Source organism: Sturnira hondurensis, unplaced genomic scaffold (assembly GCF_014824575.4).
Source record: "Sturnira hondurensis isolate 20B ecotype Veracruz unplaced genomic scaffold, ASM1482457v3 Scaffold0018877, whole genome shotgun sequence".
Taxonomy (NCBI): Eukaryota; Metazoa; Chordata; class Mammalia; order Chiroptera; family Phyllostomidae; genus Sturnira; species Sturnira hondurensis.
The window spans coordinates 711,778-729,648 of NW_028091508.1; the positions used below are offsets into that span (position 1 = coordinate 711,778).

Sequence of the window (17,871 nt, forward strand, 5' to 3'; positions counted from 1 at the left end):
TCTATCCTATTTCCTCCAAAATCCCTGCCTGGGCTCTGCTTCTAGGAAGCCCATGTTAAGACGATGATATAGTTCAGGTGGTCATTTGGGAGGTAGAGACTGGATAAGGACCAAGAAGGGGCTGAAAGCCTGGGTGAGAAACAGAAGGACTGATCATTTAGGTCAGGGAACAGGTATAGGGAGAATGAAGGTGTGGAACAGCTGCAAGGATGGGAAGATGGACATTGTTGTCGGGAAAGGGACATTGAAGGTACTGCCATTCAGAGTGTGACGAGGTCCAGGGCATAGCCATGCAGTGGGTGGTGTGGAGGATTAGAGAGGTGTAGTCACCAATCAAAGAGGCTAGGCTATCCATGGGGCGTCCACTGGGTATCCGCTGAAGACACCAATGACATTGGCAAGAGTTCAGGTGGAGATGAAGGCTATGAGCCAGCTAGCCAAGTGTTGGGTGACTGTGGGATGTGATGAGGAGGACCCAGGGTGACAAAGAGGAGGGGGAGAAGAAGGTGGTAGAGCCAGGCTTCATGATCCTCAAATCAGCAAGAATTTTACACAACATGAAGGAGAAATTTGTGAGACAAACTTGAGAGCTGATTGGACCCCTCCACTCCATCCCTGAAGCAAGTCTTCGAGGTCTGCCTGCAGCAGGGACTGCCACTGCCATAGCCATGCGTCCCTGGCTGCTGTGTTGTCCAACACCTATCACACAGGAACCTGGACATTCTACGAATGCAGGGACCTTATCTCTCTCATTCAGCAGGCTGACGTAATAGATAAATATGTACTGAATGAATAATTGAGTCAATCAATTAATCCACATTTCATTATCTCTCAGCAGAGGCCACTCTCATAGTAACAGAGCACAGTCTTGAGGTCAGACAGGTGAACCTGACTTCTAGGTCTGAGCCTGGTTTTCTTTCACACGAGTAACACTGAGAAGATCAGATGAGTTAACATGGGGCCCATGGCACTTGGTACAGTACTTGGCAGGTGGTAAATTCCCCAGAAAAGCCCAGAGCTGTCCCTTGTGGAGTAGAGTGACTGGGGGACGCCTGTGTGGTCTGACGGGAAGGGCGGGCAAAAGAGGGTGCGCCCCAGCCTCCGTGCACTCAACTGGCCCAGCCCAGGGCGGAGTCTCCTCCAGGCCGATCCAGGCCTTGTTGTCGCCTGGAGGCACCAAGGTACCCGGCCAGCGCTGCTGCTGCCCTCCGCTATGGCGAGCGCGGCCCCAGCCGGGTGGACGCCGCTCGGTCTCCGGCTCTGGCTCCTAATGGCGGCGCTATTGGGGACTCTCGCGCCACAGGTGAGAAATGGGGCAGACATCCAGCCTCCAAGGTGAGGTCCGCGGGCGCAGAGGGCTGGAGCGTGACAGAGCAGCAGGGGTAGATATCTGGCTCTCTCGAGCTAGTGTGGCACCCAGTCGGCCTTTGGCGAGTGAAAACTTAGCTTTGGGGAGATGCCTGTTGCCCCTACAAACACCTAGCCCGAGAGACATACCAGAGTGGAACAGCGCAGGTGAGCCAACACCCCGCCGCTGTTGCAGCTCCGGGTGCAGATGGAGAGAATAGCCTGGGGCAGCGGTTAGGGGTAGGGTGGGGGCTGGCTTTACCTCGGGGCTTCCTGCAACTTCTGTAATCCCAGGCGCCTTGGCAAATATGGTCAACATAAAGGTCCTCTGAAAAATGCACTTACACACCGTTTTACAAATACAAGTGTGTCGTGGTGTGCCGCCTTCACCTATGACTGGACCTCAGGTTGAGAACTACTGGGAAAAATAAACTGGAGTGGGTGTGGGCATCTGGGCCCAGCCTGTTCAGAGCCCGAGAGTCCAGCGTTTCAGAAATGCAAGGAGAAGGCACAAGAGGCCCAACCAGGAATCCAGTGCACTGGGGTGGAGTCTCCAACGATGTTGGGCCTCCAGCCCCCCGGACAGCCAACCGGAGCACAATAGAGTTGGGCACTGCCAGGTTTAGCTCCCAGCTCTGAATCCACCCCATGGTTGCCAAGTAGGAATGTGAGCCCAGTGTGGTGAGATCTGGTGTTTGCAGGAAAAAAAAAAAATCCAGATTTTGAGTAAAATCTTTCCAGCGTTTTAATTGGAAGTTAATTAAAACCAAATTTTAAACATGATTATGGTCAAACAAAACTCCACTATGGGCCACTAGTCTGCTGCTTCTTCTCTGGACCACGCTCCCTCCTGCATGTTTTGGATCAGCAAACAGGTGGGGAACCAGAAAGGCTACAAGGGAGTTCCCTCACTCTCCCCCCAGACCAGTGGCAAGGGCCCAGGAGCAGGATGTGGCCTTTGCAGGGGTGCGGCTGGGCCATCCGGATGTTAGGGTTCCTGCTGGGAGCTCAGCCTCACACTGTTACACTGTTTGCTCAAGGAGGGGCTAGAGCAGGTGAGTTAGCCCAGCAGGGAACAGATGGAAGCCTACCCTCCCTCAGCCTGGTCTCCTAAAGCAGCTGGGTTCATTTAGGGAGGTGAAGGGGCTGCACTTAGGAGAGGCAGATGGTGTGGTAAAGGAAAAGGAGACCAGGTGCTGCAATCTCAGAGCTGGCGGTTCAAGTCCCAGTTCTGCCACTTGCTACCTATGTGGCTAATTGTCTTACTTCCCTGAGCCTGTCTTCCTCACCTGCACAAAGATAACAGTAACAGCCTATATCCCCTAGTAAGAGCCAGTGTCAGCGACTTTTTTTTTTTTTTGTAAAGGCCTTCAGTCTTCTTTGGGTAACCAGAAGGAATTGGGTGGGGAAAAGTGTGGGACTTCAACACAGTGGGAGCCAGGAGGCTTTGACTCCCACTGTAATTCCTCTCTCGGGTGGAGGAGATCAATAGGTGTAGCTGAGAGCTTCCCCAGTTAGCCTTCCTTCTTTCTCTGTCTCCTGAGGGCTTGGGAGTCATAGCCAGCCCTTCCTGGGTCAAGAACAAGGGCTGGTCCGAGGCCTCTCAGAGAAGGTGGCTGTTTCCCACTGCAGATCCAGACCATCAGTCCAGAGAGCCTCCTGTTCGTTTCCACCCTGGATGGGAGTCTCCACGCACTAAGCAAGCAGACCGGGGACTTGAAGTGGACACTGAAGGATGGTGAGCAAGGGGCAGTCACTCCTTTCTTTTTGGACTCCAAGTTAGAGCGGTGTCACTATGACCTAGAGGATAAGAACATAGGATCTAGAATCTACAAGCCACTATCTGTAGGCAGCTTCACCACTTATCAGCTGTGTGGCCTTGTGAAAGCCACTCTACCTCTCTGAACATCAGTGTCCTCTCCTATAAAATGAAGCTGAGGGTAATGCCTTCCCCCCTCATAGAGTTCTCAGGAAGATTATAATACACTCATGTCAGATGCTTGTGTTGGTGTCTGGCACACAGTAAGCACCCAGTGAATAAGACCTATGCTTCTCTGCGGGGAATGCAAAGGGGGTGACTCATGCTCCTTTTTCCTGTCCCTGCAGATCCCATCATCCAAAGGCCAATGTACATCACAGAGTAAGTGACCTGTGGCCTTTTAAGGAGAGGACATCTGGGATATGGGGGAGGCAGAGTGTCTGAAGGGAGTTTGGATGAGGTGGGGGTGCACGATGGGCATTAGGGAGGGGAACTGGGCCTGGAGCTCTGTCTGCCTCCTGCAAGGGTGGGCTCCTACTAACTAGGAAGTGGGGGGGAAAGGGCATCTTCATGAAACCAGGGGACATGCATCCAAACCTCCCCCACCCCCATTCCTCTCTGCTCTACAGAACGGCCTTTCTCTCAGATCCAGCTGATGGCAGCCTGTACATCTTGGGGACCCAGAAACAACAGGGATTAATGGTGTGTGTACTTCAGTGCTTGGGGATGAGAGAGGCTGGGGCTTCTGTTAGGCAGAGAGAGCACTGAGGGAACAGAGGGAGCAGCATGTGCAGAATCTGAGTGTCCTGCAGAGGGTAAGTCAGGGCCCTGGGCACATTATTGGAAACCTGTCTGGAGGGACCTGTTGAAAGGAGCTTGTGAGGGTGGCTGTGGCTGTGTTTGCAGAGCAGGCCGTCAAGGGGGCCTTTCCAGGCCTGAGTGTTTTAAGGAGAAACGTATGTATCAGTTAGCATTTACTAAATAATGAATGGTCCCGAACTCAGTTTACTTAACTCACAACTTTGTGGGATGACAAGTTAGGGTGAGCAGTCTTGACTGAGCTGCTTAAGCATTTGTGGTCAGCTGCTGGTCAGCTGGATGGCTCCTTTTTTGAAAGGTACTCGTGGTTGGCTGGCTTTCGACAGGGGTCAACAGAGGCCATAGGCCTCTCATCCTCCAGCAGGCAAGCCCGGTCTTGTTCACATGGTACCAACAAGGGAACTAAAAGCAGCAAGGGAGGGCAAAGCTACTGCACAAGAACTTCTCAAGCTTTGCTATTACCACAGTAGCTAAGGTCTCATCAGAAATGTCACATGGCCAAGCACAGAGGAACAAGAGGAACTTCGGCCATTTTTTCCATCTTCCACATCAGGATTGTGATGGGGGCTATTTAATGTGACTCACAGGGAATAGGGTAGAATATGCTTTGTCAAATTCTGACTGCCAGGAAGCCTGCCTACTAGAAAGGTCTTCAGTGTGAGAGTTAGAAGTTGAATTGGTAAGAAATGTTATTTGTGAGTCAGGCAAGGTCCCAGTGGCAAACAGCTGGCACACGCAGTAGGATAGTTGGAGGAGATCTTGTTGAAAGGATTGCTTACAAAGGTGTGGGCAGAGTGAAGTTTCCTGCAGCCCATAGCATAGCATGGGGGGCCACTATTGGCCGAAGCTCAGAGGGACGGGACGGAGCAGTGACCAGTAGTTGGAGCCAGAGGGAGAATGAGAAGAGGGCCACCTGGCAGGAGCTGAGACCTGTGGGGCAGGCAGGGTGGGGAGGGCGGTGACACATCCAGGCCATGATGACTTTGTGGAGAGGAGACAAGGATGCAGGCCCAATCTCACACCAAAAGCCAGAGCATGTGGCTTCCACGGATGTCATTCAAACAAGTGTGTTTTGGGGTGGGGTGGGAGGGAGCAGGGTGGAGAGGGATGGGGAGTGAATCTCCAGTCACATCAGGGAGAGCCATCAGTAATCAAACCATTCCTCCCCACTTCTCTGCATCTAGGATAAAGTTCAGGAGCCCTGACAAAGTACATTACATCCTCTATGATCTGGGCCCTCTCACGTACATGCCTCTTCTCTCACGTACATGCGTGCACATGAACACCATTCAACTTAGTATGCCAGCTTCTGGGCTTCAGCCAAATTGTCCCCGATATCAGGAACACTCCTCCTCTATTTCTGGCTGCCAGTGGGATGGCAGGGGTTGAGGGAGCAGGGGGCTCTGTACATTGTGCCCTCCTGGAGACTCAAGCTTCTGGAGGCTCCATCTCAGCCTGAGCTTCTCAATCACCAAAGCAGAAGAGGCAAATGTGACCCACACACAGATTGTCAGTGTCCTCATGGCAGTGACATGTGTCTTCTCTCCTCCCCTCCTGCTGGCTAAAGCATGCCTCAAAGCCATACCTACTTGAAGCAGAGAAGGAAGTGCTACCCCACCAGAAGCCAGAAGAGCCACAATATTTGTGAGAAGTGTGCCCCTTCCCCAGCTCTTTCTTATTCATCCCTCCAGTCTCAACAAAATCCAAACTCCTTCCCAACTAGTGATGTTGCCTCCAGCTACCCTCATTTCGATCACTCCTCCCCTCTCCGATCCCTGGAGGCTCACCAGCTTCACCCTTGCAGAGTGACGAGCTCTCCCTTCCTCTCCACTGGCTGTCCCCCTGCCCAGAACATTGCCCTTCCATGTGTCCCTGTGACTCACTCCCTCACCTACCAAGCCAGCCACCTTATGAAAACTAGTATCTCAGATCACTTTTTAGCCTAGTTCTCTGGGTTTTTTATGGTATATGCATTTTTTGCTTGTTTATTTTCTCTCTCCCCCACACACCAGAAATGTAACTGCAGAAAGGAACTTTATTGGTCTTGGTTACTACTAGGTCCTGGCATTAAATGGTTGATGAATGAAGGAGTGAATGAACTTCCTCCAGCAGCTTTTCAGTTCTCCAACATCTACAATAGGTGCCCCTCAGTTTCTTTCAGGAACACTAACCACACTGTAACAATTACAGGTGGTAATGACCTCCTTTGTTGTTGGTCCTGTGCCCCTAGGAAACCCCAGCTCTCTTTCCCTCAGTTCTGCGTGTGCCTAGGGTGCTATCTGGCAACAGCTTTGTATGTGGAGTTTGGGGATTTTTCTATATGTGTAACTTTTCATTTTTACATAATTTCAAATATAAGAAAAAGTGGAATAGTACAAAAAATTTTTTTATTCCTTTTATCCAAGTTCATTATTTTTAACATCTTACCACATCTGCTTTTGCTCTCTCTAGGTAGATGATAAACAGATAAATAGAATGTCAAGAATATTATGTATGTATGAAATTTCTTTTCTGCCCTGGCTGATGTGGCTGAGTAGATTGAGAGCTGGCCTGCACCTGGGAACTGAAAGGTCACTGGTCCAATTCCCAGTCAGGGCACATGCCTGGGTTGAAGGTCAGTTCCCAGCAGGGGGCACAAGAGAGGATGTTCTCTCTAGAACATCAGTGTTTCTCCCCTTCTCTTTCTCCATCCCTTCTCCTCTCTCTAAAAATAAATAAAATCTTTTAGAATTTTTCTTTTTCTGAAACATGCATTCAAGAGTGAGTTACAGACATTATACTCTTTACTCCTAAAGTGGCACGATGTATTTCTAAGAACAAGGGCTTTTTCCTACATAGCCTGGGTATAAATGAATAAAATAAGGAAACTTAACATTGATGCAATAGCATTATGTAATTCACAGCGCATGTTAATTTCGTTTGGTGTTCCAGTGGAGCCTTTTATTGTTTCCTAGTCCAGAATTTGAATCAGACTCACCATAGCATTTGGTTGTCATGTCCCTTGGGATCCTTAAAACTGGAATGGTTCCCCAGCTTCTCTAAGCCTCTCTGGAAAATGGAAACAATAATTGTGCTTCATAAATAGGTTGTATGAGTTTTTCTGCGTTTACTTCTTTCTGGAACTTTTCTCCTCAGAAACTGCCATTCACGATCCCAGAGCTGGTTCATACCTCCCCATGCCGCAGCTCAGATGGTGTCTTCTACACAGGTAAACATCTCTCCATCCTGTGGTACAGGTCCAGGAAGCAGGGACAGGGCTAAAACCATGGAAGGTTAACATGGAAGGCCAGCCTGGCACAAAATGGACAGGCTGCACACCTTCTCCCAGGCTGTCTTGAGGCCTGACACACATTCCACCTCCACAGGCAGAAAGCAGGATGCCTGGTTTGTGGTGGACCCTGAATCAGGGCAAACACAGATGACACTGACCACGGAGGCCCTTTCTACGCCCCGCCTCTACATTGGCCGCACGCGTGAGTCGGGCCCCGGTTCTGGGTGGCCCTCTCTCTTGCTGCCCAGGCCCAGGCCCAGCAATTGTTCTCCAAGATGAATTGGGCCAGTCTGTCAATTTGTCAGCCAACAAGCATTTCATTGAGCACTGAACAAAGACCAGAGGATAGAGCAGTAGCCAGAATAGACCTGGTTTCTGCCCTTGTGATACTCACAGACTCTACTCCAGGCTGGGTGCTCAGAACCCCACCTCCATAAAATGACACCCTCTGAGTTGGGGGATGGGAGGAGTGTCACACAGGCCTGTGTGGTAACCTTGCCTCTGGGCATTCTCAGAGTACACAGTCACCATGCATGACCCCCGGGCCCCTGACCTTCACTGGAATACCACCTACCGTTGCTATTCAGCACCCCCCATGGACATCTCCCCTGGAAAATGTGAGTGCTACCTTTCTCTGGCCCCATCTTGGAGCAACGTCCTCAATTCAGGGAACCCTATGTGGTATCCATGACCAAGCCCCACCACAATCTGACCTATTTGACCTCCTCTGGGGTCCCACATGAATGATACACCTTTGATGGATGACCCTAAATGACTGTCCTCAAATGACCCCCCTCAACACTCAGCCTGACCCTCCTGTACCCTGAGCAGCCCCAACATCCTCACTCCTTCACACTCCAAATGTGCCCAGCCAGGTCACCCTGGGTGACTCCTTACATCCTGGGTGTCCCCAAGCAATCCACACACATCCTGAGCAGTCCCCTTGTGTCCTAACTGAGCCCTAATGTTGAATGACCCTTGACAGATAACCCTAAGTGACCTTTCCCCAGATAACACTGACCACATTCTCAATATTATGACTATTCTACCAGACTTCCTAAGTGACCTCACAGGGGCCCCTAGGCAACCCCTGGTACACTGACTCACTTCATAGGACACATCACAAGTAATTGCACCAGGGCCCCTGACTGACCTCTTTCACATGCTAAGTGATACCCAAGTGACCCACAGGACATTCTGATTGCCCATCATAATTCATCATTCTGAGCCTAAGTGACTGACTGCTCCACATCCTAACTGTTCTCTCTCAAGTAACATGTGAGTTACCTTCAGATGACCCTGATTGACCCCTACATTCTACAAAGCTCCCAGTTGACCCTGACAGATCCGAGTGCCCCAGGGAACTTTGACCTTCCCATGTCCTGCAATCCTCCAGGTGATCTCACCTAAATTGCACACACTTGGGTAGCCCTCCAGATGGCCCACTCTCAGAGCAGTTCCTCCACCCCAAGATGCTCTAAGGTCCCTCACATCAGAGCTCCCTGATCACATCTCCCCAGCCATCTTTCTTGGCAGATGTGAGCTACCTGGCATCCTGTGGGATAGGCCTGCTGCTAACTGTGGACCCAGAAAGTGGGGTGGTGTTGTGGACACAGGACCTGGGTGTACCTGTGATGGGCATCTACACCTGGCACGAGGACGGCCTGCGTCAGCTATCCCATCTCACACTGGCTCAAGACACCCTGCACTTCCTCGTCCTCCGTTGGGGCCACATCCGACTACCTGCTTCAGGTCCCCAGAACACAGCCACCCACTTCTCTGTCTTGGACATCCAGCTGCTGTAGGTACCTATGCGTGGGGGCTGGGGAGGACCCTCTGGAAGTGTTGTAGCCCATGCCCAATTGGCAATGTGATGTTTGACCATGACATAACAGTAGAATTGAGCCAGGGGTAAAAATATCTCAAAATATCAACCAAACTTGTTGATTAATAACCAGTGCCCCGCACCAGTCCTTGGGTGCTCCAGGACCTCCTAGGTAGCTCCACTGTTCAGCAACTGACAGGGTAAAATGTGCCTAGGAGGTTGTCTCCGGGTCTCCACTCCAGTGCTACAGCTGGCATCTGTTTGCCTGGTAGGGGCTGTGCCTTCTTGATTGTTAAAGACTGTCATCCTGCCTTATAGCACTAAAAACCTTCGAGTCTCCATCTTGGGGAGCCAAGTGATAGACTGGGAAAGTCAGGGCTTCGGCACTCATTCAATTTGTTCTGCAAATATTAATTGAGCACTCACTCTTGTATCAGCTATTTGTTAAGCTCTGGAGTACAGTAATACAGCCAGCATTCCTACCTACGGAAATCTCAGTGTCTAGTAGAGGAGATAGGTGTGTAAAGAGGCAATTATGATATTATAAAGGATAACAGAAGAATAGGTTTTCCATGGGAGTGTATAGGAAGAGTACCTAAATTGAGACTGGTGGAAGGAGGCAGTCATGGAATGCTTCCTTGAGGAAGGGACATCCAAGTTAAAACCTAAAGGATAAATAGGAAATGAAAGAAAGAGAGAGCTTCAAAACAACAAACACTTATTATCTTTCAAGATTCTGTGGGTCAGCTGGGTGGTTTTCTGGTCTGGAAGGCCTTAATTAATATGAGTAAGTCAGCTGGTGGCTTGGCTGAGCCTGGATGATCTAGGGTGGTCTCACTCACATGTCTCATAGTTGGTGAACTATTTAGCTTAGAAAGTGTCAGATAATGTCTTTTGTGCCCCAGCAGGCTAGACTGGTTTTCTTCACATGGTGGTCTTGCTTCCAAAGAACAATATGGGAGGACAAGTCTCTTACACAAATACTTCTCAAGACTCTACTTGTATCATACTTACTACTGTCTCATTGTCCAAAGCAAGTCAGATGGCCAAGACCAGAAGTGATGTGGGAGGGGACAATACACGAGTACAATAGTAACGGAAACCACCCACCACCGTCACTCATCTTTCTCCCCTTTCCTTTCCCCAACTAGGATGACGCTGTATATAGGGAAGGATGAAGCTGGCTTCTATGTTTCCAAAGCACTGGTTCACACAGGGGTGGCCCTAGTGGTGAGAGAGGGTCTCTGAGTGGGCAGAAAGAGGGGATGGAGCAGGAGTGCCCCCCTCACTCATGATTCCATCTTCTTCTACAGCCTCGTGGACTGACCCTGGCCTCCAGGGATGGCCCCACCACAGATGAGGTGACACTCCAAATCTCAGGAGAGCGAGAGGGCTCGCCTAGCACAGCTGTCAGATACCCCTCAGGCAGTGTGGCCCTCCCTATCCAGTGGTTGCTCATTGGTGAGATTCCCTAGTTCAAATTTGGCATAGATGAAGATGAAAGACCTCATCCTCTTCCAGGCTTCTGAGCTGGAAGGCTGAAGTCATCTTCAGTACACTGACTTTTTCACTGTCCCTTAGGACACCATGAGCCACCCCCAGTCCTGCACACCACCATGCTGAGAGTCCATCCCACCCCAGGAAGTGGAACTACTGAAACTGAACCCTCCAGGAGCACACAGTCTCCAGCCCTCTTATTGGAGGTCAGTGCTGAAAGGTCAGAGAGCTTAGAGGGAGACTAGGCCAGTGGGTGGGCAGCCACTAGACATTTTCCTTGGGCTTCTAGGAATAATATTTGAGGTGGGTCAATTGACCTCACATAATTTCCCAGAATAAAAGCATTTGTTGTTAGAAGGGTCAAAAGTTATTGGCCATCTAAATTGTGAAACATGAGTCACGGTTTTCTTTGTTCTTCTTCAGTGTCAGAGTTACACAGAGTTTATCAACTGAGAGATAAAAACAGAAAAACTACAACAGTTTTTCTCGTTGAAGAGGGTTGGACAAGAATCACTAGTAGTTCAAGGTTAGAAGGAATAGACATGCCTTGGAGCAATGATTCTCAAATCTGGCTACTTACTAGAATCACCTGGATGCCCACCCCCACCCCCCACTGAATTAAGAATCTCTGGAGGTGGATATCTTCATTTTTGGTAATTCCCCCCAAGTATTTGCATTCTTTCAGTGACACCCCAGGAGATGCTGGTCATCAGCTAGGTTTGGAAGCCCAGTCTCCTGGAGCACCGTGATACTTCAGCACCGCGGAGAGAGCCCTGACCCCCATCACAAGGACCGTTCACTCACTGACCCTTATGCTAAACCCAGCCCTATGCTGGTTGATGAAGGGTTAGGGGTTCCCAGTGAGAGGGGTTGTAAAGAGTGAAAGTCCCTTTGTCCCCAGCTCCTGAGCCTGAGTCAGGAGGAACCTTGGGACCCGGAGCTGCACCCTGAAGAGGAAACTTCACACTTGGATCCAGGACTAGGACCTCAAGACCTGCTGGCAGCCAGCCTCGCTGCGGTCCTCCTAGGAGGGTGGATTCTCTTCTTGATGAGGCAGGTAAGCCCACCACCCCAACCTCAGGTCTGTCTTAGGGTATCCTAGGGACAACTCTGCCTCTCCTCTTCAAGACCACTCAGCAACTGTCTCACCCAGCTCTGATTCTGCCCCCTGCCTTCTGCCCAGCAGCTCCCCAAGCCCCTGTTACTGTACTTTGTGTGTTCATGGTCCAGTGCAGGCTGTCTCAGGCACAGCTGCTGGGCCCACCAAAGGGCAGGGCCTGGCCAGGGCCGAGCTCCTGTAGGCCCTTGTGTTTCAGCAGCAGCAGCTGGTGGAGAAGCAGCAGCAGGCTCCCCTGGCACCTGCAGACCCTCCTGCCATCTCACAGGATGCTCTTTCCCAGCTCTCGGGGACCACCCCACAGGACCAGAAGAGGCTGCAAAGCCCTTCTGAGAAAACTCAGCCACCTGAAGACCCTGAAGGTGAGCTTAAGTAAACAGAAAAGGGCATTGTCAGGGACAGAGAAGAGAGAAGAGCTAATAAACTACCTTTAAAGGCAGTTTATTAGAAGCCACTAGTGGGGTAGCTAAGCCTAAATGAATTAATGAGAGTATTTAAAAATAGTGCCTGCTATGTAGTTAAGCACTCTAGACATGCCTGCCATCTTTTTTTATTTTTGTTATTTTCAAGGACTGTGCATGCAGATAGAACTGAGTGTAAATCTAACACCTCTATCTGTTAACTTTCATGAATTGCATAACTCCTCTGAGCCTTGGCATTTTCATCTATCACATGAAAATAGTAACACCTCATTACATCACCTCACTGGGAGAGGTCACCACCACCATCATTTATTAAATCGAACTGAGGTGAAGGCACGTGTGCTAAAATAATACCACACTTGGTAACACTAATAATAAATTACCTAGGTACCTTCCCCTCTTTAGGGCTTTTAATTTTTTTTAATATTCTTTTTTTTCTTCAATTTACTCCTGTGGGATACCCCTCAGGGCCTTCCTCATGCTTTCATTGGTCTACTTCTTCTACTAATCCAAGCTTTTTATTCTGCTTCTTTGGCTCTGGGCTGGGTTGTCCTTCAGTCCTTTGCATAAGCTGCTGCTGTCACCTCCTGGTCACTGCTTAAACCACAATCTTATACCTTAAAGCCTTAACTAAGGTTGAAGTTCACCCCATATGTAGCTCGGGGATCTGGTTCTTTTCCTAACTTTCACCTTTGTGTTCACCTTGCCTCTAAGGAAAGGGAATAGCTCCCCTTCCTCAGGGGTCAGTTCTCCTCAAAAGTTCCCACCACAGAGTCCTCTCCACTGAGCCTTGAGAGTTGCAGTTCCTGTCACTTTACTGGCTCTGGTAGGTTTCACTGCACCCTGAAGCCCTCATCTCCTTAGACCTGCTGACTCAAGCAGAGTCTTTCCCAGACAACCCAGGTGATTCTTGACAAATGGCCCTGCAATTCCTCCTTGCCATCTTCCTTTTCTCACAACTGTCATTCACCCCACAGCCTGTAAGACCCCAGTCATTGACAAGATGTTAGTTCCTTCCACAGATGTCTCCTCAATTACCTTATAAGTCAGTATTACTAATAATCCTCTGAGGAAGAGAAAAGAGGATGTTGGAATCCAGCCCTGGCTCAGCCAGGACATCTTGTTATATAAAATACCTATTTTTGCTTATTCACCATAAAAAATAAAGTGATATTGGTGCTTCAGGACAAGAACCCAAGAAAATAAAACACCCAGATGGAGCCTGGTGCCTCCATTATGACTCTGTGGTACCAGTGTCTAGATAATACTGGATTTCCTCTGTTATTTTTTTAAAGATTTTATTTATTTGTTTTTAGAGAAAGCAGAAGGGAGAGAGAAAGACAGGGAGAGATTAAGAAACATTGATTGCCTCTCACATGCCCCCAACGGGGGACCTAGCCTACAAACCAGGCCAGGAATCAAACCAGCAACTTTTTGGTTTGCAAGCTGACGCTCAATCCACTGAGCCACACCAGCCAGGGCTTCTGTTAATATATATCTTTTAACTTATTCTTTCACTTCCTTTGTTTAAGTGCTGATAAACTCTTAACTTTGGTGTTTTCATGACCTCTAGGCCAAGCCCAGAGAGGACAGGCAGTTGTTAGGTGGCGTGATAAATGCTGTGAGAGTGAGGTCACACAGGGAGCTGTATGAACACAGAGGAGGGCACATAGCTCAGATGTGGGGAAATAGTAAATGTCCTCGAAGCAATGGCTAAGCTCTGGTCCCAAGGATCAGAATTAGAAGTAATCACCCAAGTGAGCTGGGGGTAGTGCAGCAGAAGTATCCAGGGGGCGCCAACACCACAAGCAATGAATGGTTCAGAGGTGAGAGAAGGCAGGGTGTACATTCTGAAAGCTGAAAGGAGTGTTGCAAACTCATGCCCCCTGGATAAAGGAGTGAAGCTGCCATGTAGAAGAGAGAATAGGGAATAGCTGGGACCATAGCAAACTGGAGATTAGGTGCCTTGTCTAAACTGCTTTACAGATGAGAAAACCAAGGTCACAGCAGTTAAGTACATGCCCAAGTATGCACACAGAGTAAGTGGGAGCACCAGGCATTGGACTGGGCAGTCTGGCACCAGGATGGGCAGGGGAGGAGGGAAGTCTGAAGCAAGGTGAAGGCAGGGTGGGTCTGGACTGGGCAGTGGTGGCTTCCTAAGACCTCACCCTCCTCTCCCCCTAGCTGAGCAGCTCACTGTGGTGGGGAAGATCTCCTTCAACCCCAAGGATGTGCTGGGCCGAGGGGCAGGCGGAACTTTCGTTTTCCGGTGAGCGGCAGCCAGGAGCCAGGCTAGAGATGTGGCCCTCACAGCTCTTTCAGTACTGTGCCTTGGAAAGCTGTTATCCCAAGGATCCCCCAGGAGAGTGCCAGTCCTAAGTTTTCCTTTACCTGCCTTGTCTGAACCTCCATTCTCCCACCTACCAGGGGACAGTTTGAGGGGCGGGCAGTGGCTGTCAAGCGACTCCTTCGTGAATGCTTTGGCCTGGTCCGGCGGGAGGTCCAGCTACTGCAAGAGTCAGACAGGCACCCCAATGTGCTCCGCTACTTCTGCACAGAGCAGGGACCCCAGTTCTACTACATTGCCTTGGAGCTCTGCCCTGCCTCCTTGCAGGAGGTGAGGCTGGAGTGCAGGGAGGTGTGGATAGATGGCCTGGAGGTCCTTGGCTGCAAAGTGACTTTTGTCCCTCACTGCTCCTCAGTATGTGGAAAGCCCAGAACTGGACCGCTGGGGCCTGGAGCCTGAGACAGCACTGCAGCACCTCATGTCTGGCCTGGCACACCTGCATTCCTTACACATAGGTACCCACCCACCTCCCGTTCCCCACTGTTGCACTGCCTTCCTCACCTCCTCTCTCAGCTGCCTTCCACTGTCACAGTGCACCGGGACCTGAAGCCAGCCAATGTGCTCATCACGGGGCTTGACAGCCAGGGCCGAGGCAGGGTGGTTCTCTCCGACTTCGGCCTCTGCAAGAAGCTGCCAGCTGGCCACTGTAGCTTCAGCCTGCACTCAGGCGTCCCTGGCACAGAGGGCTGGATAGCACCTGAGCTCCTTCACCTCCTGCCCCCAGCCAGCCCTGTGAGTTGTCCTGTCGCCCTGGCCCAGAGCCTCTTATGCCCAAGGCCCATATCATGGTTGTGTGAGCTTAAACCTGTTTCTTCATCTATAAAGTGGGATAATTAATTCTTTCTTACCCAGAGCAGTGACTCTCAAACAGGGACTATTTTACCACCTAAGGGGCACTGGACAATGTCTAGAGATATTTTTGGTAACCACACTTGGTGGTTGGGGGGGCAGTTGTTACCGGCATCTGGTGGATAGAGACCAACGATACTGCTAAAAAATATCCCGTGATTCTCTCTCTGTAATAAAATATGATCAGGCCCAAAGTGTCAATAGTGCTGAGGTTAAAAAAACTCCGAGCTATAATGGTTTAACTCTTCATTGTGATGCAGAATCACTGGGGAACCTAAAAAAAAATCAGCTGCCCAGGCCCCACATTCAGTGATTACAACCTGATTAGCTGGGGTAAGGCCTCAGGGTTTTCAGGTATAGCCAGGGTGAACCACTGAGGTCAATGGTCTGGGAAGCATCCAATGAGCTAATATAGTTGAAGCACAGAGCAGTGTCTAAACCCAGAAACATTTGAGTTTGAGGCCCCAGGAGTAGATTATTGAGCCATCAATGTGTGTGTAGAAGTTGTACTCACGGGCATGGATGACAATAGCACAAAAGGATAGTCACTAAGCAAAATCACCCCCACCCCTAAAGTTTAGAGAAAGCTGGAAGTGGCAATCTGGACGAAGAACCACAAGCACTGTTAGGAGCCTGTACAGGTTCTTTTTATTTTTAATTAGTGGTCAGTATTTTAACTTCTGGGAAATTGCACTTAAATATCTGGGTTTCTGGATCCTCTTGGGAAATGAAAGCTCTAACACCCCAAGAGAGTGCCTTGAAGGCAACCAGCTGAAGTTCACTACCAGCTGCTGCCTGTGGACAGAGCCCTTTCCACTGCCTCGTTGCCTCATGCCTGGCCAGCTTCATTCAGTGATGTTACCTGCTAGATCTGGAGGAATGACTCTTGGAAACCTGAACTAGAAGCTCAGTAGGGACAAAGATTATGGATGAAAAATATGGACCCTTTTCAGTGGTGCAGGGGGAGGGGGTTTAGGGCTAAGGAGATGCCTCTCAGGAAGCACCTCTGAGTTCTACCCTGAACCAAACTCCCCATGGAGAGAATTCGGCCAGGCAGGATTCCTGGAAGCAGACTTCCTCCTTATGCTCTTTTCTCTGGCCCCAGACCAGTGCAGTGGACATCTTCTCTGCAGGCTGCATATTCTATTATGTGCTTTCCGGAGGCAGCCACCCCTTTGGAGAGAGTCTTTATCGCCAAGCAAACATCCTTGCAGGGGCTGCCTGTCTGGTTCACCTGGAGGAAGAGGCCCACGGTGAGGGGACCTAGCACAACAAAGAAGGGAGGAAGCAGGCCATGAGTCTGGGTAGTCTAAAGCCATCCCCTTTCTCCTACAGACAAGGTGGTTGCCAGGAGCCTGGTTGAGGCCATGTTGAGCCCACAGCCACGGGGACGCCCCTCTGCTCACCAGGTGTTGGCCCACCCCTTCTTTTGGAACAGAGCCAAGCAGCTCCAGTTCTTCCAGGTTAAGGGAAATCTTGGGAATGGGCTCAGAAAGTCCCAAGTTTAGATCCTGAGGAACAAGAAGGGGAAGCCAGATTGGTTGGGGGAAAAGGGAGTTGTCTACCTGCGCCAGGTCGTCTGGCTCATATAGACCAAGATGAACCCCAAACTTCTAAATATTGCCATTTTGGCCCTCCAGTCTATTCATCACCACCTCCCCAGGCCCAGCTGCCTGGGGTGGGTGAGAACACACCATTACTTTCACCCCTAGTTGTCACTTGTGCTGTACCTGTGCCCAGAGAGCCCATTCCAACTTGTATGACCTTGAGCAAGGGACTCTACCTCCGAGCCTGCTTGCTCATCTGTAAAATGGAGAACAGTATTTACCTCATGGGTCAGGAAAGACCTGGTGGGATAACAACATGGGAGGGAGGGAGAACTCCTGGCCTTGTGACCTCTGGAACTGGTCACAGGCTCAGGAGCTCTGTGGGGGTCCTAGGATGTCAGTGACTGGCTGGAGAAGGAGTCTGAACAGGGGCCCCTGGTGATGGCACTGGAGGCAGGAGGCTCCATCGTGGTCCGGGGCAACTGGCACAAGCACATCTCCATGCCACTGCAGTCAGGTAGAGGCCAAACACTGGGTGGGCCAGGAAAGCCAAGGGAAGTCTAGTGGGGACAGCTTTGCCAATGATTTTCCTGCCCATAGATCTGAGAAGGTTCCGGTCGTATAAGGGGACTTCAGTGAGAGACCTGCTTCGCGCTATGAGGAACAAGGTGCGTTCTAGGGCTCGGGTGGGGCTTAGCTCTTGGCAAGGACTGGTCACTGCTGAGCCAGGGCTGTACTCTAATCCCTCCAGAAGCACCACTACAGGGAGCTCCCGAGTGCGGTCCAGCAGGCCCTGGGCAACGTCCCTGACAGCTTCGTTCAGTACTTCACAGACCGATTCCCACAGCTGCTTCTCCACACACACCACACCATGAGGAGTTGCGCATCTGAGAGCCTCTTCTTGCCCTACTATCCACTGGCCTCAGGGGCCAGGAAGCCATACCCAGAGGCAGCTGGGAGCTAAGGACAGCCAGCCCAGGAGCTAGGCCTGGGGCTAAGGCTGGCCTCAGCATCAGACAATACCTGCAGACTTGGCAGCCTGGGGACAGATACTGGAGCAAAGATATGCTG

At 50.5% G+C, this 17,871-nt stretch overlaps 1 protein-coding gene across 6 annotated transcripts; it reads left to right on the forward strand.

Annotated features, from left to right (window-relative positions):
* The first annotated feature begins 1,176 nt into the window (after positions 1–1,176).
* ERN2 (endoplasmic reticulum to nucleus signaling 2) lies at positions 1,177–17,810 on the forward strand. Of its 6 annotated transcripts, none has more exons than XM_037070601.1 (22): positions 1,177–1,303; positions 2,980–3,085; positions 3,454–3,487; positions 3,736–3,808; positions 7,061–7,133; positions 7,291–7,398; positions 7,712–7,813; positions 8,733–8,997; positions 10,173–10,251; positions 10,335–10,482; positions 10,603–10,724; positions 11,420–11,575; positions 11,820–11,997; positions 14,242–14,326; positions 14,485–14,674; positions 14,760–14,859; positions 14,937–15,136; positions 16,359–16,506; positions 16,589–16,716; positions 17,194–17,317; positions 17,401–17,468; positions 17,552–17,810. In XM_037070601.1, the coding sequence occupies exons 1-22, from the start codon at positions 1,214–1,216 to the stop codon at positions 17,762–17,764; spliced, it is 2,790 nt and encodes a 929-aa protein (XP_036926496.1). In that variant the 5' UTR covers positions 1,177–1,213; the 3' UTR covers positions 17,765–17,810. The 6 variants fall into 6 exon arrangements, 5 of the variants coding, with proteins under 5 accessions (XP_036926496.1, XP_036926499.1, XP_036926497.1 ...); XM_037070604.1 differs by having other exon boundaries at positions 16,589–16,662; XM_037070602.1 differs by having other exon boundaries at positions 11,835–11,997.
* The last annotated feature ends 61 nt before the right edge of the window (positions 17,811–17,871 follow it).

What these genes read in the sequence shown, in the direction of transcription:
- ERN2 (XM_037070601.1), top strand. Translation starts at nt 1,214, where the DNA reads ATGGCGAGCGCGGCCCCAGCCGGGTGGACGCCGCTCGGTCTCCGGCTC. An exon ending in TTCTCTTCTTGATGAGGCAG is followed by an intron (nt 11,576 to 11,819) that starts GTAAGCCCACCA and finishes GAGCTCCTGTAG; the next exon opens with GCCCTTGTGTTTCAGCAGCA. An exon ending in GCCCTGCCTCCTTGCAGGAG is followed by an intron (nt 14,675 to 14,759) that starts GTGAGGCTGGAG and finishes ACTGCTCCTCAG; the next exon opens with TATGTGGAAAGCCCAGAACT.